Source organism: Vespa velutina, chromosome 2 (assembly GCF_912470025.1).
Source record: "Vespa velutina chromosome 2, iVesVel2.1, whole genome shotgun sequence".
Lineage (NCBI taxonomy): Eukaryota > Metazoa > Arthropoda > Insecta > Hymenoptera > Vespidae > Vespa > Vespa velutina.
This window is the reverse complement of record NC_062189.1, coordinates 8,576,908-8,598,211: the sequence shown is the minus strand read 5'-3', so window position 1 is coordinate 8,598,211 and position 21,304 is coordinate 8,576,908. Positions and strand designations below refer to the sequence as shown.

General features: G+C 31.9%; 3 protein-coding genes across 11 annotated transcripts; 1 reads left to right on the top strand and 2 right to left on the bottom strand.

Moving 5' to 3' along the window:
- Window positions 1-118: 118 nt before the first annotated feature.
- On the bottom strand, window positions 119-3,480 carry LOC124946553 (gastrula zinc finger protein XlCGF57.1-like). 4 transcript variants are annotated; one of them, XM_047487348.1, is made up of 3 exons: window positions 3,344-3,480; window positions 1,242-1,904; window positions 119-1,154 (listed from the first exon to the last, which is right to left on the bottom strand). In XM_047487348.1, exons 2-3 carry the CDS (start codon window positions 1,839-1,841, stop codon window positions 552-554), a joined length of 1,203 nt encoding a protein of 400 aa, XP_047343304.1. In that variant the 5' UTR covers window positions 1,842-1,904; window positions 3,344-3,480; the 3' UTR covers window positions 119-551. The 4 variants fall into 4 exon arrangements, with proteins under 4 accessions (XP_047343304.1, XP_047343306.1, XP_047343303.1 ...); XM_047487350.1 differs by having other exon boundaries at window positions 1,257-1,904; window positions 2,745-3,445; XM_047487347.1 differs by having other exon boundaries at window positions 2,745-3,444.
- On the bottom strand, window positions 3,045-10,933 carry LOC124946554 (chymotrypsin-like elastase family member 2A). 6 transcript variants are annotated; one of them, XM_047487353.1, is made up of 6 exons: window positions 10,385-10,933; window positions 7,783-10,322; window positions 7,009-7,503; window positions 6,534-6,805; window positions 5,664-5,868; window positions 3,045-3,614 (listed from the first exon to the last, which is right to left on the bottom strand). In XM_047487353.1, exons 2-5 carry the CDS (start codon window positions 7,877-7,879, stop codon window positions 5,695-5,697), a joined length of 1,038 nt encoding a protein of 345 aa, XP_047343309.1. In that variant the 5' UTR covers window positions 7,880-10,322; window positions 10,385-10,933; the 3' UTR covers window positions 3,045-3,614; window positions 5,664-5,694. The 6 variants fall into 6 exon arrangements, with proteins under 6 accessions (XP_047343309.1, XP_047343313.1, XP_047343308.1 ...); XM_047487357.1 differs by lacking the exon at window positions 3,045-3,614 and having other exon boundaries at window positions 5,547-5,868; window positions 7,009-7,154; window positions 7,233-7,503; window positions 10,385-10,930; XM_047487352.1 differs by lacking the exon at window positions 3,045-3,614 and having other exon boundaries at window positions 5,547-5,868; window positions 10,381-10,932.
- LOC124946548 (nuclear pore complex protein Nup153) lies at window positions 10,420-19,605 on the top strand. The gene is made up of 8 exons (XM_047487337.1): window positions 10,420-10,693; window positions 11,852-12,142; window positions 12,218-12,524; window positions 12,602-12,828; window positions 12,897-13,285; window positions 13,396-16,606; window positions 16,699-16,826; window positions 17,192-19,605. Exons 1-8 carry the CDS (start codon window positions 10,619-10,621, stop codon window positions 17,268-17,270), a joined length of 4,707 nt encoding a protein of 1,568 aa, XP_047343293.1. The 5' UTR covers window positions 10,420-10,618; the 3' UTR covers window positions 17,271-19,605.
- The last annotated feature ends 1,699 nt before the right edge of the window (window positions 19,606-21,304 follow it).

Sequence of the window (21,304 nt, the reverse complement as noted above, 5' to 3'; positions counted from 1 at the left end):
GCTATTACCTATAAATATAAAATTATTCCCTAATATTGAAGTAATATAATAATATTTGTATTCTATTAGGATGATATTGTAGATGTGTTAAAATTACGAGTAATAAAGTTAATGACTCTGGTATTTCGTCGACACATCGATATTAAAATTTTATTAAAATATTCTAGAAATGGTGCACAGCAAATAACGTTACATTTATTTGTTATTTTCTTTGTTCCATCGTAAGCAAATTTAAGATTTATTCGTCTTCTTTCGATAACAAAATTTTGTATAAGAATTTTCGACGAGACGAAACAAAAGAATAATTTAATAACTTCATCATTGTTATACATAATACATTGATTTTACCATTAAAAAAGATATATAAAGACTATGTAGAAAAAAAGTTCAATACGCCATATATAAGAAATTGAAACTCGTTAATGCTAATTTTTTCTTATCGGTGCATCTTCAGAAAACTAACAAAGATTTCAACGTAAAGTCTATCATATCTCTAGATATACATATGAGAGAAAAAGCTTTTAAATCAATACATTCGATACGTCTTATTGTTAAGCGGTAAAGTTCACCGGCATCAAGAGAGTAAATTTAGCCTGATCGACCGGCACTTCCTCAGATGCACACGGACTGATGCTATCCAAGAGATTTTGTATAGCACTCTGATTTCCAGGATGCTTTCTTTTGGTGTGTTCGCGTCTGTGCTTCAATTCCTTGAACGTCTTTCCGCACTGCTCGCATACGTAAGGCCTCGCTGCTTCGTGGGAACGTACGTGTCCCTCGTAATGACTCTTTCTCACAAATTTCTTGCCGCACTGGGCACAATCAAACTGATAACGACCTTCGTGTGCGGCTACGTGGGAACTCAATGTCCATTTTGTTTTGAAAGTCTTCGAACAGTAGTCGCACCTAATTTTTGTCGCGACTTTGCCACTAGCAACATCGACTGTTTTATCGGAAGACGATGTTCTTCGTGGATTTTTATGCAGTAGGAGCATCTCTTCGAGAAGGAAATCATCCTCCTTTTCATTTTGTGGCATTGACTGGGCCGACTGAGTATGCAAGATAGCACCCGCGTGTTGCTTCATATGTTCCTGCATATCGGCTTCGTTCTGAAGTTGTAACCCGCATAGAGTGCATACGTTCTTCGCCATTGTCTGAAATTTCGATATTATATATTTGAAGATCAAGGATTGATATTAGTTTTATACAATGTTAAAAGTAATTTTATTATCTGTGATTACCTTGACAATGATTACCTTGTCATGCATAGCGAGATGAGCCTTAAATTTGCCCTCCTCTAAGTATCTCTTCTTGCAACGAGGACATGTGTACGTTTTAACGTTAGTTTCTGTATCTCTAGGAATTTCTGTCTTAAAGGACTCGTTCGTCCTCAAAGCAGAATCGTTTACGAGATTCTTTGCATATTCAAGACAACCGATGACCAGTTGTCCCTTCTCACCATCCATCAGCTTTTCTTTCCGCATTTCATGTCGTGCGATGTGACGCTTCAAATCATGTGCCCTTGAAAAAGCGCGACCGTATCGTGTACAAGTGGGATAAGGACAACCCTTCGTCTTATCATTTCTAATTCGCGGCGTAGCTCCATTCGGCGAACGTTGCTTTGCATCCTTCCCACAATCCTTACAAGATGCTTTCTCGACCTTTTGTCCAGAAACAGTGGCCAATTGAGCGGACAACGGTATCACTATAGAAATGGTCTCATTCGAACCTGGCGTTATTATCGGACCGACATGTATCGCTGGCGGTGTGGTTAATGACATATTGTTATTATTGTTGTTATTATTATGATTGTTGTTATTGTTATTGTTGTTTCTGTTCATGTTTGATCAGCCAACGAAAGTCCTTTTATATCATCCAGTTAATAGCTTTGTCTATTTTCGTACCTGAAATAAAGATGTTTTGAGCAAACAAACAAACAAACTAATTAATGAAAAGAGCAGAAATTCTTAATTTTCAAACGTTTGTAGATAGTATATAGGATATCTATATTATAACATCATACATATTAGAAAAAGAAATATTATTGTTACATATAAAAAGGAACAAATTCTATAAAATTTGGTTGAAAGTTCTTTTATTCGAGATTTTGTCTAGTTACTGAAATATTGACTTTCAACAAATTGAATGACTCATCCTATATATGCGATTGTATATACATGTTGTAAAAGGAAAATAAGAAATTATGAAAAAACGAATAACGATGATAAATAGATTATAAACTAATAAATATAAGGAAAAAAATTAAATGATCGAAAGAAACGTTTCAACGGTCATACAAATTTGTCGTCTTGTTACGTACTGTACAATCTAACGCATTCCGTTTTATTTCAAGTTTAAGAAGGCATAATCAGCGCATGAAGGTTATACGAAAAGTTCGAATTAACGTTTCTCCTGATTTGAATTTGTCCATCGTCGGCATCGTAAAAATCACCGTTACCAACGTATTCCATTCCGCTGAAGCATAAATATAAACGTATCGTTCTGTTACGTTACGATGCGGACTATAAAAGACGTAGCCATTTTGAATCAATTCGATATTCGTTAAACCCTCTTTTTCTCGACGCACCCATTTTTCTCGCGAAAAATTTGCCTTTAAAGCGCGTTACTCTTTAGTTCTTGAAATCGAGAAAAGAAAAGCGAAGGTCAAAGGAAATAACATTGTAATCGGATTACGGAAAAAAATCTAATCTAATAGCATCGAAGCATTCAACGCCGTCTCTTACTTCGTGTCGCAGTAGTCGGCGCGTCCGTTTTCTCCCTTCCGAGGGACTCCCTTTGGAATAAAAGGCTTCCCCCGGCGACGTTCTTCCGTCTACCGTTTCAGGAAATGTTTCATCGAGTCTCCCTCTCGTTCCTTCTTTTTTCCATTTTCGTATTGAGCGCGTCTGCACGTGCAGTCGTCATCATTTTCTTCCCTTCCACGATGAGAAACCGATTCTATTCCTTCGCGTCCTTTTCCTGCCTGTTTCTGCGGTCAATGTCGCGTCTCTATCCTTCGCATTTCTCGTTTCTTCTTTACTTTCTCGCGTATATATCTCGATTCGAATCCTATAGGTATTCGAAAGACGACGAAAATAAAGAAAAAAAAGGAGAGAAGGGGAAGGAAGAAAGAGAAAGTAATAGAGTCAAGCTACGATCTCTTTTGGAATTGAAACATGTTTTTACGATGAGTCGACGTTACTGCAACACTGTCTCTCCCTTTCTCCATGCTCTCTCTCTCCCTCTCTTCTTCTTTCTACCGAACACTCTCTTCTCGCGATTCTCGTCTTTCACTTCTCTTTCCCCATCTAATCGTCTCTAACCACTTTTTTTTCTTTCCCACCTAGGTTTTCTCGAAGAAATGACGGTCTCCCTCACTTTCCTCAGCTCGATGAAAGTGTCCTACTGATTGAGAACGTACACTCTCACTCCCGACTGTACCGCTCGCCATGGACGCGAGAGGTGGAGTGTATTCGTGCGTCGTCGCTGGTTCGTACCCTCCCTCTTCACGCCGCTCCCAATCTACCCTTGGCGTCCCTTTCTGTCTTTCAGGCGACTACGATGACGTATCAGTAAGGGTCACGTGATCCACTTTTGGCTTGCGCGGGATAAATCTGTAGATTTAAATATACTTACGTAATTTTAAACCTGATAAATATATATTTAAATATCTTATCTATTCAAATTATATATTTTTATAGAATAAAAATAAAAATAAAAAAATGATTTGTTTTTCTCTAAAAAAGGAACTTTTTATGATTAAGTCTGTACGTTATTTATGATAGTGGTACAATATGGCTATTAACATTAAATGGCACACCCTTTCGCATTGTCCCCAGGGAAAGAATTCTATAGTTAATCAACTAATGGTATAAATTAATGTTTAGCCCTGACAAAATTTTTACTTAATTGTAAGTCTGCGCTACTCTGTTATATATTGTCTTAGTATCAAATTACAAAGACTGATTCGTATTAGCTTTTTTGTTGTTATCTAAACGTTAAGTTCTCAAATAAATGTTATTTTATTATCGGTGTGCATTATTATATGACATTAAAAAAATATGACACATGTGGTGGATCTCTAAGCAGCAAAGAAATTTCATTATAACGCTTAATTAGTCCGAACATATTTCTATCTTTCCTATGTAAATGGAACAGTAATACTGACAACACCAGGTGTGCAATAACGTAACAAGGCATATAATGTAATTGGTAAATGTGTGTGTGTATGTGTGTGTGTATGATAAATGACGTGTTTCGAATAAATATGACTAAAACAGATAAAATAATATGTATATAATAATAATTTATTATGTTGATTATTATCATATTAGTTCGATTAATGATTTCGTTTTGTGATTGCTTATTTTAATCAAGTACTTGAATCAAGAAACTTATGGAAATAATATAGAAAGAGCATGATAAGATTATTTAAATAATATAATATTATTCTATATATTTTCATTATTCTTAAAATAACACGATGCAATAAATACATTGTTAAATAATTGAATAGCTGTCTGATGTATACCTGATGCATTTACTGTTCGATAACACAGAATTTAACTACGTTATTAAACTTGCGAACTTAGTACCAAAGAATTAAAACTTCACCCTTCAACTACAGGCTTTTAGCTTTTTCTTATAATTATATCAATAGAAGATATATACAATATTATACTTTATTTCTATAATAATGTCTTGCTTCTCATTTGTTTTTTTAAGACAATATATTTACATGTATATCTATATGTAACATATATATTACAACAATAATAACAATTAGTATACAGAATGTAATAGAGTTATTTAAAATTAAATTATAGTTATTGTCAAATTGGAACAATAATACTTAATACGATTTCTTATTCCAGGTGATGCATCGAGTAGCTTTATTGGTAGATACTCTTACGTAGGCTTTCCTACGTTGAGTGTTTCGTATTACGTTAATTAATGTATTCACTTCGATGTAATAATATGTATATACGTGGATACTTGGACTGTACTGCGTACGCCTAGCTATAAATCGATATTTCTAATTTCATCGAAGAAGCGCAACCACTTTGATTGTATTACATATATAACGTTGATGTTATGCAACGTCCCTATGAAAACGGGAGTTCGTAATACACCCTATATAAATGCAGATCTTCTTGTCTTGAGTATGGAAACGAATATCAATCGCAATAGTACGCGGATGAATTTTTCTATCTGCCAGCAAATAGCTTTTCGAAGAAAAGCTATTTTCGAAAGTTAAGAAGAGAATGTTTCCGTTACACTTTTTTCCTACTAGGTAGTTTCCTATTAGGTTTCATTCTTCTTTAAGTTATACAGGTAACAAATGTCTTTTTTATCGTACGTTGTAAATATAACGTAAAATTAAAAATAAAATGTATATAAACACATTCAGGAAAAGTTCAGAATGGCGCAGTTCTTATAAAATATTATTTCATTATGTAGCAATAGTAAAAATCGAAAAATTTCGGAAAGATTACATCAAAAATTTTGAAAATCATTTGTAAAAAACATAAATTATTAATACCTTGTAAACATTATAGATATTGACTTTTAATAACTTATGTGACTCATTTTGTGCATACATGACATACATACATATATACAAACATGCAATAATTGAATATAATCTATAAATTGTAACTTGCTTCATATAATCCAATCACGATGAATAATAATCTATATGTCGCTATCATTGTCGATAATGTTTCTTATCCAATTCAAATAGTGTTGTATCCTGGTGTAAACGTCGGGATATCCTGGTCTAGCACATCCAGAACCAAAAGAAGTAACACCGGCCAATTGCCAGACACCGTCTGAACGACGGCATTGTAGGGGGCCTCCAGAATCTCCCTGATGCAAAAACAGATAGATAGAGTGAACGTTTTAAAAATGATTCAACATTTACCGATTATGTTGATAGCATTAATACCACAAGCACACTGTAACCACGATGTTTTATTACGTGAAAGCGTAAGAGAAGACTAATCAGAATTGAATTAGCACTTTCGAAACATAAAACATGCTCTATTACTCGACGTGAAATCCGATTCAGTATAAATGAGCGGACTGATGCGTCGCATGATCATTAAAATCGACTATTTCATGACGATAGATCGATCAGACTAATCGTTGCGTTCGTATTTTCACAAAAAAACATTACACACGGTGTAGAGAAATAGAGAAAGTGTAAGAAAGAAAAGCAACATCATTTTCTTGATGCTATCCTCTAATGTTGTTTTTCTGTTTTTTCTTATTTCTTATTTTATTTATACGTCAATATAATCCAATCTCAAACGAGTTAATGTTAATTTGACGAAAGGCGCCGGGGTGCAATTTACTTGAGTGTACCGAAAGAAGACATTATAATAGTAATCTTAGAGCAGCACTTGGTTCGATTCGGTCAGAAAATGGGACAGCGTGATACGAGAATTTATTTTTAGAAAGAATAAACTGATTTAAATAATTTTCTTTTCTATTTATCCTCTTTTTAACTATGACTATACGTTAATACTTACAACACAACTTCCCGAAGAGCCATCAATGTGTCCAGCACACAAGTGGCCATTAACAATAGGAACGGATTTTCCGTAAGCGTGTAAGCACTCTTCGAGATTTAACAATGGCACCGAAGCCTCGAGGAGTGCAGTCGAGAGAGATGGTGAAGGTCCATAACGACCCCAACCGGATGCTACGCAATTGCTGTCCGCGAGTTTTTCCTCCGCGTCTGGAAGACATATCGTCTTCACTACTTTGGAAAGAGGCGCTGGTCTAGCAAGTTTCATTAAAGCTAAAAAAAGATAAAAAAAATATACGATCAGTGTTCTACATATTTCTATTTATTCAATCACCTTGAATGATGGCTGGTACTATTTACTGACATGTGTGGCTGTTATTTTACTTCTAAATCTGACGCAAGTTCGTGTAATTAATTAATTGATATTCCATTCGTTGTTTAAGTATTATCATTTTTTTGATGTAACATATACTCACCGATATCGTGAACATAATTATTAAATCTCTCATGAAGTATCACTTGTTCAACGGGTAATCTAGCTGATCCACGACTACCGGAATCTAATTCTCTTTCTCCGACCACAACCGTCCATAAGGCACCGATTGGAAGATTAAAGAGATCGCTAAGAACAAAAAGATTGATGACATCACTTTTTTTTATACTTTTTGAAATGCTCAGATTATTCGAGTAGGATGCTAACTTGTGGATACAGTGTGCCGCCGTAATGACCCATTTAGGATCGATGAGAACTCCACCGCACCAATGACCGATAAAACCTAATTTTGGATGTAGTAGCTGCAGAGAGACTTGCCATGGCCAAGATCCTCTTCTACTGGGTTTTCCATTAAAGATTCGTCCCGTCGTAGAGATAGTGGTAGAAACAGCCGTTTGTCGATTGGATGTCATCGATGTCGTGGATGTTACTTTATTCTTCTCAGAAGTTGTGGATCGTGGTTGCCTATGAGATGCTGCTGGACATCCGCACTCTATTATTTCAAAAACTTCGGTTCTTCCTCAATTGCCCTCTGCGAATTCTCATGCGAGACCGATCGAAATTTAATTCACAGAGGAGGATTGAATTAAAAATTTTCTCTTTGAGATAAAACAAGGAAACGAAGTAAAATATTAATAAAACATTAATAATATTAAACATTGAAAAATGTTTTCTAGAAAAATTTGGTAGCAAAATTCTTTTTTATAACCATTTTTTTTAGAAAAAATCAAATACTCGTAACTTCATCTGAACTTACTTAAATGATCGTCTCGAATGATTTTCATCATGGTGCAATCGACCATCGCGAGAAGGAAAAGAAGAATCGCTACGAATCCACAGCGCAAATAATTCATGTCCGTTGCACGTGAAATTGTTTAACGATTCTTTCAATCGATTAGAAATAAATACAGATTCGTCGTTACATATCGTTATTGTTGTCTTATTTTCGCCGTTGTTATCGTTACTTTTGTTTTCATTGTAATATGCACTCGAAAAACATCTTCGACAATTTTATTAATTCTTTGCGATCTAAAGCAGAGGCATTAAAGAAACGATTAAAATTTGATGAGAGAAAAGAGGCAGAGATAATACTCGTAATCGTTTGAGGAGAGATCCTGCGGAGGAACTCGAAGAAAGTGAGCGCGTCTGAAAGCACACCGCGATCGTGCTGAACGAATGCAGACTGCGAGTTCGCAAGGAATGAATATCGCTCTTGCCACGAAAGTTGCTATACAGTATCCCCGTTTTTTCGCCACTCTTTGTCTATCAAAGTGACCGGAACAAATTGCTTCTTCATCGTATATATGTTTCTACCGATGGTCATTCGAAATCAATCGAAATTTAACCGATTCTATATGCGATTGTACAAACTTTTATTTAAAAAAGAATTTTTATATGTCAAAAGCTAAATACAATGAATTAGTAAAAATATATACTTTATTTTACGTGCAAATATGATTTTAATTAAAAAAAAAGAAGTTTAACCAGCGAAGATAATCATTTTGGTAATGAATTCTCATTAAGGAAAGGAAATTATCAGTTTCACTCATTACAATCTGCAAGTTCAAAGATATCAGCCGTATGCTCTGATTATTCAAACTACTTTGATTGCTAAGAAAGCGAGCAGAAATGATAAGAATTTTACTATAAGTAAATATTAAATATGTTTATTTTTTAAATATAATATAAATCAGTTCTGCTGTTATTTGATTAATAACCATTTATCGGGGTCTGATTTTTAAAAATACAATCCTGTCAATGTCCATTTGAAGATAAAACAGAAAATGACAAATACTGATTCGATCGCATTCATTGCGATATTCGATCGTTATATTTTTCTATTTGCATGAATTAAACCGTTTGATTTATCGCTGTACCACTTTTTCTATGCGTAATTGCGTTTCGCTATACTTGGTTGGTCACGAGTCGAAGAAGCGGACGAAGAAAGTTCATCAAAGTGGCTCGACGGCAAACCACCCATGTGTCAAATCCTTCCTTCCCTGTTTGTTTCAATCTTGATCATAGCCAGACGATCATATGCGCGACCTCAAATCCGTTGTTGAATGTTTATAATACTTGCTGTTTATTTCATAAAGTGAAACCAATCGGATGCGCAATTCACAGCCTCTAAATTCTGATCGTATAGAGAAAGTGAAACTGATTCGTGCTATTCATGTTATTCGTGTTTATGGAGAAAAAAGACGAACGATCTTTATGTCATGAAATAAAATTATTATCGCCTTTCCCTCTAAATCGAATTGGATAATCAATAATAAATAATAATTAATGGATCATTGATTTACGAATTATAAATTTCGCTTATTCGAAGGTTTCATCTTTGGTAATTTAATAAACGTCTCTCTTTTCTTTTCAGGTTTCTGTTTACTTTCTACATCATATATTAATTATTTTTTCCGAAGAAAACTCTCTTTTGATAAATTTCATGGAATATTGTCCTAGAATATATTACCACTACGGTTTAAAGACTTGTGTTCTTTCATATTTACAAATTTTGTTTTTATCGTATGTTTATAGAATTATGAAATGTTGAAGTAAGCTTTTAAATATTATGAATATGTGAAATGTGTAGGTAATAATTCATTTGTTTCGTTATAATTAATATAGTTGTCATTATCATGAAAAAAATCCTTTGTTTGATACAACTTGATACTTAATATATTTTTTTTTTACAATGTCATATCAATTGGACAGAACTTATTTTACATCTTACGTTCCCTTACGATTTAAAATGCAGTAAGTAACTGGAAACGACCACTAGAGCACGCTGTTAGCACGGATAAAGTACATTGTTACGTTATAATAGGAACTATGGTTAAATTTTAAAATGCAGTTTGTTATACTTTTTTTGTGAAAAGAATCATTGTTTTCATAGATAAAATAATTATAAAACATGAATATTTTACAAGCAGCATAAGAAAACATTGTAAATAATTATTAAACATGAATATTTTATAAGAAAAATAGGAAAACATGAAAATTTTGACTGCTTCGAGATATCGACGATATCAACTAGAAGAGTAATCAAATATGATTGGTTATTAAAATTTTCGATTATTTTCGATTATTGAACATAAGACTGGAATTTTTATATAACATAATTTTGCAATTTAATTTCAATTATGAATTATAATATATTCAATTATTATCGTAGTAAAACAATAATCATCTAAAATCGATGAATATCTTTGTTATGGTGTGAAAAAAAGAAAATGAATAAGTGTAACTAATGATTTTTTCAAAAAGTAACATCCCTCTATACTTTCGCATAAAAGGTTTCTGGAAAAGGAAAAAAGTATCATATATAAAATCAGTAGTGATAGGTGTATTTCAGAACATACTTGTCGTGATCGACGGACGACGCATAAGTATTGCGTCACGTGGGCAGGCACACGGAGCGCGTATTTGTGAGAAATCTCTGGCGCCCTGGTGGCGGTCTTTGGAGCGGCCATATTTTCGCTCGTGGCTCGCAGTCTCCGAGGTAGTGGTTCAGTGACAATTTTTGGGATGCGACAGTCGAAATCATCAGTACTTGTGCTGCTGGATCCATAAAAGAAGGAGAAACGGCAGCAAAGATGGCTAAAAGTAGCGGGAATTTATCTTCAAGACGATCATCGTCGCACAGTACGAAGCCTTACGATACGAACAACGTGAGTAGAGTCATATTGGCACGATTTGCCCGCGAGAGAAACGAATCTGCGTTCCTTTCAACGGTCCTTCGCGCCTTTGTACCGAAATTAGAACGACCAACGGATTACTACTCCCGAATACCGTTCCTTCTGTATAATGCGTCCTGTGCGACTACCCTTTTCCTGGGATGCGCTCACATGAGATCCCGATGTCACGGTTATGTGAGTTCCCAGTAACCTCAATCTTTCTTACGACTCTTATGCGCGATTGCGTGCTTTAGCGCAAGAGCCATCGCTTTGGAAGCGACAAGTAACCTTGACATCTTCTCGTATTCTGAGAAACACAGAGGACTTTAAGAAGGCTTTTGAAAAACATCTAATATTACATATTTTTTACTTTTCCCTTCCAAATTCAACGAAATTGTTTTATCGAATGTAAATGTTCTAAAGTCTCAACATTTTCACGTGTAGCGTCGTCGTGAATCCATGTTATCTTTCGATATTCCATAGATAGTTTTCATTAATTTTCATTATAATTATGTCACATTTCTACATAATACGAATGGCAATTCGGCATAATTAATATTTATAAATAACATTTACATTCTCTTATTTTATATATTACAAATCGAGATAATATAAGATAAAAAAGACCTCTAATGAATATAGAAGTATATACTTTGCTGTAATGTCACTTGTTACAATACTATAAATTTAATATAAAATTAATCATTTTAGTAGCTATAAATATCCACAAGTTTAATAAGTTGTAAAAGTGTCATACAGACATTCATGACATATTAATCTTATAAACAATATAAAATAAAGTTTTATCTATTTGATATCAATGTAAAGATTATTTATACTATGATGTCAAGATGGAAGGAAAATCTAAAATCATTATATTTCTTGTATTTGTTATGAAAAGGGTCTGTAGTATGTGCTATTACTGTTTATTTTTTTGAATTATTTTCATATAAACCATATTATAATATAAAAGTTTTTATAATTACATGAACCTATTTTTTTAATTTTTAAATATTTTTGTTGAAATTATAAATTACTGTATGTTGCGTATTATATTTATGATAAAATATATATATATATATTTTCTTTGCTTTTTTACATTACTTCTTGTTCCTTATAATATTGCTTTAACATTATACTTGTTCTTTTTAGTCATTTGTTAAGAAAGTTGCTACTAAAGTAACAGACTTTATACCCCAACCATTATGGATCAGTAAATGGTTTAATACGTCTCAAGGAAATGGAGATATTTCAAATGATACTGAAAACCTTGAAGAAGTAGAACCAGAAGAGGATATAGAAAAACCTCCACCATCAAAACGACCACGAATTCGTACAGATATTATCCATCCACCTGGAACATTTTCTGTTCGATCAAATGTTATAACATCAAATAATAAAACTAAAATTTCTAGAGGAAAATATTCTGTGCAAAATGATACGGTAAAATAAATTAAATGGTTGATAATTATGATATTTAAATGATTAAAGATATCTTTATGAATATAAAATTTGTAGAGAGATGATTTTCTTAAACCTTCTATGGCTGGACCCAGTGGGATAGGTCATTTAATATGTTCTACACCTACCACACAATTAGATAGCAGACCAGTAGCTACACAAAGGTCCGATTTAAATCTCCTAATTTCCACATCAAATAATGGTACAGCCAATGGAATGGACGATAACTCAGAATCAAGTGAGAGTACTAGTGGTTGCAGCTCTCTTATACCGCAAACCAGTCGACAAGAAGCTCCTTCTCATGATGTTTATAATTCACCATTTGTTAATAGGAAACGCTTTATAGATGAGAAATTAACATTTAGTAAGAGAAATTTATGTATATCTTTGTTAATCATTTTATGACGTTACTTAAGGACTTACGCTATATTTTTATTTCAGCTAATCAGTTACAGTCACCAAGGACATTGTTTGTAGACAACAATCCTCGTGATACTTTAAGTAATCATAGGCCAAGTTTTAATGCATCTGTCATGACTAACACGCTGGACCGTGCATCTCGTTTGTTGTCCCCTTTTTATAGTGGAAATACCACCTTCGGAGGAGCGAATGCAGTTGAATTGTATAAACGAAACCAAGCAAAGTCTCTTCTACTCAATACAACTGATGTATGTATATGTTATATATTTTTATTTTTATATTTATATTTTTAATAACATGAGTTTTATAATTTTAGATTCAACTTAAAGTTCCAAAAAGACCAAGTGTCCAAGTCAAACCTTCAAATACAACGGTTGACCCATCAGGTATGAGTCAAACTGCGAGAAAAATACTGGAAGCTCTGGAACATTTTTCATCGCCTATATCAGATGCTAAGAAAATTCCATTAAAAAGCACAAATATTACTCCGTCTTCAATTAGTAAAAAACGTCAGCGAGAAGAAAATGAATCTCCATCTGCTCGTGTAGGATTACGGCCTCCAACTCGAGAATTAATTGTGCCAACTGTACCCGCTATAATTAAGATAAGAAGACGTGAAAAATTACAAGACACAACAGTGGCAGCACGAAAAATCGTTTCTGCTTATAGTGGACCACCGCCTCCTATTCAAGAATATCGTCTGGGGTAAGTTTTTATACTTAGATTGGTATTAAATGATTAAATTCTAGTAACTTTCAAATTTTAATATCAGACATGTAAAACATATTTTATCCAAAATAATTTTCTTTCTTTAGATCTGATGAAAATGAAAATACAAAACATAATGGAAAACTTAAGGCAACAGCTAAAACAAATTTAAATGAAGAAGATACTATTGAAATAGTTAATTTACCAAGTGTACCTCTACCAATATCTTCTTTACCCAATTTTAATTTTACATTACCTCAAGCAATAACTAAAAATCTTTCAAGGAAAGAAGACAATTTCAAATTTGCCAGTCCAATTAAAGTCACAAATCCAACACAGAATTTACAATCTATTAATAATTTCACATTTAGTAGTCCAATTAATGCTGAAAATCATTTGAATAATTCTTTGGTTAACTTATCAGATAACAACAGTGGATCTACGATAACATCCAATTTTATCTGGTCTGGTTCATCTACAGCTCCTAGACCTAAAGACAAAGGAAAATATGATAATAATATCAAAATAGGAGTTAAAGTTGCTAGCGATTTAAAAACAGGTAGTGTTGTGGATATACTATCTAATAAATCTATCGAGAAAGCATCTTCATTACATAAGGCAAAGTCATCTTTGAATACAAGTATTGAAGAAGATGCTTGCGATGAAAATCCTACTGTTTCTGCCAGTGAAGAAATGAATAATTCAACTGTTAAGAAATCTGAAAATCTAATCAAAGACACAAAACAAAACGTATTAAATATATGGGAATGTGATGAATGTTTAATTCGAAACATTAATTCTGAAACACGATGTTTTGCGTGTAAAGCTTTGAGACCAAAATTCAATGTGCAAACTACAATATCTCCACCAACTTCAAGTAATAATGTAGAAGCAAAAACAACTGTGACTGATTGCTTTGGATCTCATTTCAGAATTAGCAATATTAAATGGGATTGTATATCTTGTTCTACAACAAATAAGCTAACTGATATTAGATGTGTTTCTTGTAATGCACCACAAAGAAGGAATTTAAATCAAGCGAATACATCTCCAGCAGGTATATCACAATCTGAATTAATGAATAAGGGTTATGCCGAAGGTTCGTGGGAATGTCCAGGTTGTATGCTAAGAAATGACGCTAATATTATTACATGTCCTTGTTGTAAAGCATCTCAACCAAATTTATTAAAAAAAGCAAGGCAAAAGAAAAATAAGAACACAAATACGCAAGCAATTGTTTCCACTCAAGAAATGAATACAACAAGCTCAAATATTTCGCAATCATTTAATTCAGAAATAATGGAGAAATTTAAGCCAAGCAAAGATTCATGGGAATGTTCATCTTGTATGGTTAGAAATACTGATTCTGTTACAATTTGCCCCTGCTGTAATACTACTAAACCAAGTGCTAATTGTGATCAGACTAATGAAGTGCAGAAGCTACCAGCAAGTGGTTTTGGAGATAAATTTAAAAAACCTGAAGGTTCTTGGACTTGTGATACTTGTATGTTACAAAATAAAGCAGAAAACTTGGAATGTGTTTCTTGTGGTAGTGTAAAACCTGGAAATACAAAATTGAAGGAATCTACAAGTACAAGTTCAAATATAAAATTTAATTTTGGTATTCCTGCTGGATCAAACAATTTCAAATTTGGCATTGACAAAGCTGACAATTCAAATAAATCCGGAGAGTCATCTATAAATAATTTTAAATTTGGTAGTACTCAACCAAGCGATACTGGAAAGTTTACATTTGGTATTCCCAAAGATGACAAAAATGACGTATCTAAGACAGATATAAATAACAGTACTTCGAATGCTAGCCCAAAAACATTAGGATGCAATATAGGATTTCAGTTTAATGCAAAGAGTGACAAGACTACTATAAGCAATAAATCAACTGAATCAGATAAAGAAACAAACACATCCTTTTCTTTTAATGTACCCAAAAATGAAAATTCAACATTATTGCCTGAAAAACAACAATTACCTGTAACTACAATTTCAACTCCTTTCACTTTCGGAACAAGTAAAACAGAAGTTAATATTACAGAAAAAAAAGATCAAAAATCTGTTTTAGGAAATATTACAAAAGAAACTGTTGAACCAAACACAAGTACTACAGAGTCGTTTACATCAAAAATTTATGATAATACTTCTTTAATAGCAACGACTACTCAAAATAATGCTTTAGAAAATCCGCCTAATTCTACATTTTCATTTACTGCTTCAAGTACTATACCAGTTAGCAGTAGCGTATTAATACCAGCAACTACATGTCTTCCAACTTATAGTCAACATTCCTTTAAATTTACTGATGCAAAAGCAGTTACACAAACTACAACTACTCCTACTTTTGGACAAATAGCAACATCATCATCATCAAATGTTACTTCTACTTTACCTACATTTTCCTTTGGTGCAAGCGAATCTGTAGGAACCTCTGGTCCACCAACAACTGGTAGTACAGTAGAAGCAACGCCAATAACTCCACAGATCTTTACAAGTGTATCTAAGACGATGCCATTATTTAACAATGTTGATGTAAAAACAACAGTAGCATTTGGCACAGGAGAAACCAGTACATCAACCTTTGCTACAGGAGAAAATAAAGCACCCTTATTTGGAACATCAGAAACGAAAGTACCAGTATTTGGAAATTCTGAAAACAAATCTATTTTTGGAACATCTGAAAACAAAATGTCCGTATTTGGAAATGCGGAAAAAACAACTCCTGTATTTAGTACACCAGCAGCAGTAGCAACACCAGCATTTGGTTCACAAACAAGTAATGCTGTTTTATTTGGTTCATCGGCTCCTGTTTTTGGAAATAACAATAGCTCAAATTTTGGTGGTGCCTCAGCACCTAATATTTTTTCAACCACAAAACCAAATGATAACAACGTATCAAATTCAAATTTATTTACTTTCGGTGCAGCATCTAATCAAACACCATCACAACCAGGAACTGGATTTAATTTTTCAGCTAATAATAATCCTACTGAATCAGCTCCAAAGCAATTGTTCACATTTGGTAGCAGTTCAAATACACAACAGACCAACAATTTGTTTGGAGGCAGTGGTTTTAATAATGCAGCACAAACTAATACAGGAAGTACCTTTACTTTCAATGCACCAAAACCAGAAGCTCCAGCGTTTGGTCAATCAGCAGTTGCAACTTCACTCTTTGGTGGACTGCAAAATAATCAAAATCAATCAACATCAACTTTTTCATCTACTTCATCTGCTAATGCAGGATTTAATTTTGGAAATACAACACCTGCAACAACCTCTGGGGGTTTCACTTTTGGCAGAATGGTAATGGCACAATTATGAAGCAAAATATCGAATATATCATTAATATAAGTTGATATTTTAATTAAAAAAAATAAAAATATTATTTAATTTAGGAACCTATCTCTACCCCATCTGGAGAATATAATTTCAATCCTCCAAGTTCTACGCCAGCTGTTTCTTTTGATCCTAATACACCACCTTCTTTTAATTTTACTGGTGGTAGCGCACCAATTTCATTTAAGTAAGTATTGAAACAATTATTTTTAATTCTTCATAGTCAAAGTATGGAAATATCGTGATACGAGTACTCATTCATTAACAGTCACTGTTTGTTTAAGAAGTGAATTTTATGTAGCTTATCTTATTGTAATGTACATATTATGAAATATAAAAAAAAGAACTATGGAAAAAGGGTTGAACCTTTAAAAAAAAAATAAAAACAAAATGAAATTAAAAAAGAGGAACTAAAAAAAGAGTGAAAATAATTCTAACAAAATAGGATACCAATGCTAAAAAGTACTATGACCATAAAGAATTAATAAATACATCAAATACATTCTATTTAAGTATATTGTTTTTATAAATGTATATATTTATGTATGACAGCGCTCCTCCACCTGTATCAAGAAAGATCAAAAAAGCTGTACGAAGAATGCGATATCCAGCAAATGATTCACAACGCTAATAATGTGTACATTCAGATGCGTTTTTACATCAGCTCGTGCATCTATGTGTGTGTTCTGTATGTATGTTTACAAGTTTCAATATAGTATAAAGAAACTTTTGCACGTAAATTGATCACGTCAATGTGGTGGTATACCAAGCATTTATGTAATATAGTAGCCAGTTGATGGGATATGCTTGAGTACATCCACTTGTGTTCTACAGGAAGAACTGTAAATTTTAAATTATTTGAATTATACACCTATAATGAAGAAAACAATTTGAAGTTGGCATGAAGCCAGTTTTATTAATTAGACGCATTGTAATGTTGTTACATTACTAGAATCTTGCCCAAAAAAGACGATATAATTACTAAAATGACATAGCAAATTAACTTGCTGAAACATGAAAAAACTCTTGATAAGAAAAACTAATAAGCACTAAAGCTGATGTGCAATTAAAGGGTTTTTAGCGAAGGAGTGGCGACTCCTCAGGTAAGTATAAGTCATTTACAGCTTGCGACGATGATATTATAGGAAATAATTGGGGTAATTGGTTTCTAAAAACTTTTACATTTTGAAATTTCTTTCTACAAACACTAGCAGTAAATCATATATATTCGTTTATGTTATTACATATATGTAACATAATTGTCACTATGTGACAATCAAGTATTTGGAAGAAATAAAATCGTATAAAATCTTATATATGTAAACATATTTACATTCAAAAAATAATGACACAAAGAAAGTTTTGTAAAGAAATGTACCTCGACTATTTCGTATGATTACATGTTACAAGCACTGTGAATTGGCTATATATAGATACATACATATATATATATGTATACATATATATATATATATATGTATGTGTGTATGTATACGTATACATATATCTATAATATATATATGTATACATATACATACATATATATATATATAAATCCCATACAAATATTAATTTAGAAAAATTTAACATAATATTTTAATTAGAATTTCATGGGCAGGCCTACAACTTTGTAGTACTAGTCCACGAGAAGTGTAAATTACACCAAAATGGCATTCGGACAGTACAAATTCGCGATTACTAAACGTTTTATTGAGTAGTCGAAATTGTATATTTTTTTTATATATCGAATGAAATATTCCTATAAGAAAATACTGAATGCCATTTTAATAGGCTTATATTATAATAATGTTGCGTGTTTTACAATAGAATGAGTGAGAAGGATTTGAGACAAATGTTGAATGAAAATAAATTATTATGGGGCTTCTAAAAAGTTACATATTTGATCACGTTTATTTTTCTTTTTATATTCACAATTGCTTCTTATTTCTATATTTTTTCCTTTTTCCTTTTAAGATTATTGCTTTATGTGCTACAATTAACAAAATTATAGAAAAGAATATTAACCTCTTAGAAGCTTCTTAGGAAAGTTTAATATTTTAGATAAAAATGGAGACAAAATTCTTTGATACTTCAAACATAAATAAAACATTGATAAAAAGTTTTATATTTGTTAATTAAAGCACAATATAATTATGTTTAATAGTTCTATCGTTATGGATAGTCAGTTTTTATGAAATCTAAAGATAATATCTTTTGTAGAATTTTTACACTATATGATAACGAATTATTTAAGAAATTAAATATTTTTATAATATGCATAATCCTTTAAGTGATATTAATTTATGTAAATCAAACTATTAACGTATTGTTATTTGTGAGGTTAACATTTTATAGACTTTTCTTTTTAGAAGTCCCTAAATCAGAAAGTAGTTAGATGACGTGTAATGATAATTATTGAATCGATATTCAGTCATGCACGTCCTATTTAAGATTATAATAGTTATGTCTATAATGTTGGCTTAGAATTGACAGTAGCCAAAAATAACTCGGCACATGACCCATTCTGCCATAATAGACATGTATGTAAAAATGGTCTGTTACTATTGTTACTCTGTACGTTGTTGTGTAATACTTACTTATAGATATTAGAACAACTTTTAAGTTCAGGATATATATTAATAAGAAATATCAATCATGGATGCAGTCTTGTGTACATGTTAAAGCTAATTTCTTTCAGTTATTGAGTCAGTGTCATTTTCAAATGTACTTCTTTATATTATAAGCAATATTAACTAAATGCATTATAAAAATACAAACGGGTTATTTTATTTTATTCTTTCGTAGCATTGATACACATTTATTCTTGGTGAGAACTATTCAATGAATGCTAGTATTTCAATAATTATTCTGTACAGTAAACAGTGCTGTAGGTCTAGATGTACTCTATGCATACAAATTATGAGATGTAAAGGATTATTGTACGAATAAATATACCTATGCGTATATATACATTCATACATATATACACATGTACAAAATACATTGTATGCGCGTATGTATGTATGGCTAAAAAAATTTGATTTAAACCATTATGATACGAACATGGTTAGCAATGGTGAAGTGAGGCTGAGCTGAGCTATATCTGTGCTGCTGTCTTATACTGTGAACATTCTCTGTCGAGGCTGTGTGGTCTATTTGTCTATTACTAGGCAAATTTCGAAATTAACCAATATATCAAATACTGCTTAAAAGAAACAGCATCTTTGTATTAAAACTCGTATATGGCCTTAAAAATACATAACGAGTCTATGAAGTAGATATATTAATGATTATAAAGTGAATGATATTGGAATTGTTTTGTAGCACTTTGTACTCTCCATTGAAATATGTTTGTATAAATATTTGAAGAGCACTACATTAAAATGGTTGAACAGTAGATATATGTAACAACTCATAACTGATAGGATTACTTATAATGAATAAAATATGGTATTGGGGAGACTAGCAAAATGAATTTTTACATAGAATTTTCAAATATCTTAATGATTTACAATAAAAATGTTAAAAATTACACCTATAATTATTATCAATACATATTTATATGAACATTACTTTTTTAAATAATATAACGTAAACCTCATATATAATTGTTTTATTATTTCTCTTGTATACAAGTATAAAAGAGAAATATACTTTTATAACATAATTATTTAATATATTAATTGTGTTAAAATTCTTATGTTTAGCATAATAATGCTATTAGTTATGAGATGTTACAGTGAATTACATGTTCTGAGGCCTTATTACAATCTTAGTCCATTAAATTATGTACTGTACCGAATTCACATGAATGTCTGTTAGGATTCTATTGAGAATATATTAAGCAATGATTCAATGTTCACGAATGAGAGAGTTTGTTATAAAATAAATCCAATGACTGACTATAATTAAATAAAATAAACATGTGAGAGAATGTTCACTGTTTGCTTCAGGTGCTATGAGAATGTAATTACATGCTCATGACATGGTGTAATGTTAGATGATATAATGAAACAAGTTGGTGTTTCTCAACCAATGAATTTGAAAATTAATTATAGTGGTTAACGTGCAAAATGTAAAAAGTCGTTTTAATTCGCACAAACAGAGCTCATAAAATACGCTTAACAAACGATTGATGGATGTTCTTTTCCAATGTTACACATTAAAAATGTAATATATGTAATCTTCAAAATAATAACCATCAATTTCTTCCTTTAAGTAAAAACAAAATGCATCGTTATGGTAAATCCACCTAGAACTGGAAATTTAAATATTTCGGTTGCTTATTATAATAGAAAAAAACTTCTAAAGAAGAATCTTGGATTCTAAGAGACTTATATATGCTAATAGATATTACTTGAAGATTGTATCTTTTTAAAATATGAGGAGTATTGATATTTCTTTAATTAAAACTTGATGTTTTTGCTAATATAAAAGTTGTAGACCAGATTAAAGAGAAGTTCAAAATATTCTTTATCTATTCCATTGTGATCACTGTGAAAAATGTCGCTTTCCGAAATTTATGAATAATGCAAATTCTCTTATAGTATTGCTCGTTTAAAATATTAAATTGTTCTCGATTTTATATTTTAATTTTGAAATTTATCTTGATCTATTTTATAACTTTCTTATAGGCAATAAAATCAAATTTTGTCTAAAAAAATG

What these genes read in the sequence shown, in the direction of transcription:
- LOC124946554 (XM_047487353.1), bottom strand. Translation starts at nt 7,879, where the DNA reads ATGAATTATTTGCGCTGTGGATTCGTAGCGATTCTTCTTTTCCTTCTC. An exon ending in CATTCGAGACGATCATTTAA is followed by an intron (nt 7,504 to 7,782) that starts GTAAGTTCAGAT and finishes GCGGATGTCCAG; the next exon opens with CAGCATCTCATAGGCAACCA. An exon ending in TAATTATGTTCACGATATCG is followed by an intron (nt 6,806 to 7,008) that starts GTGAGTATATGT and finishes ATCTTTTTTTAG; the next exon opens with CTTTAATGAAACTTGCTAGA.
- LOC124946548 (XM_047487337.1), top strand. Translation starts at nt 10,619, where the DNA reads ATGGCTAAAAGTAGCGGGAATTTATCTTCAAGACGATCATCGTCGCAC. An exon ending in AGCCTTACGATACGAACAAC is followed by an intron (nt 10,694 to 11,851) that starts GTGAGTAGAGTC and finishes TGTTCTTTTTAG; the next exon opens with TCATTTGTTAAGAAAGTTGC. An exon ending in TTCTACTCAATACAACTGAT is followed by an intron (nt 12,829 to 12,896) that starts GTATGTATATGT and finishes TTATAATTTTAG; the next exon opens with ATTCAACTTAAAGTTCCAAA.
- LOC124946553 (XM_047487348.1), bottom strand. Translation starts at nt 1,841, where the DNA reads ATGAACAGAAACAACAATAACAATAACAACAATCATAATAATAACAAC. An exon ending in ACAAGGTAATCATTGTCAAG is followed by an intron (nt 1,155 to 1,241) that starts GTAATCACAGAT and finishes TCGAAATTTCAG; the next exon opens with ACAATGGCGAAGAACGTATG.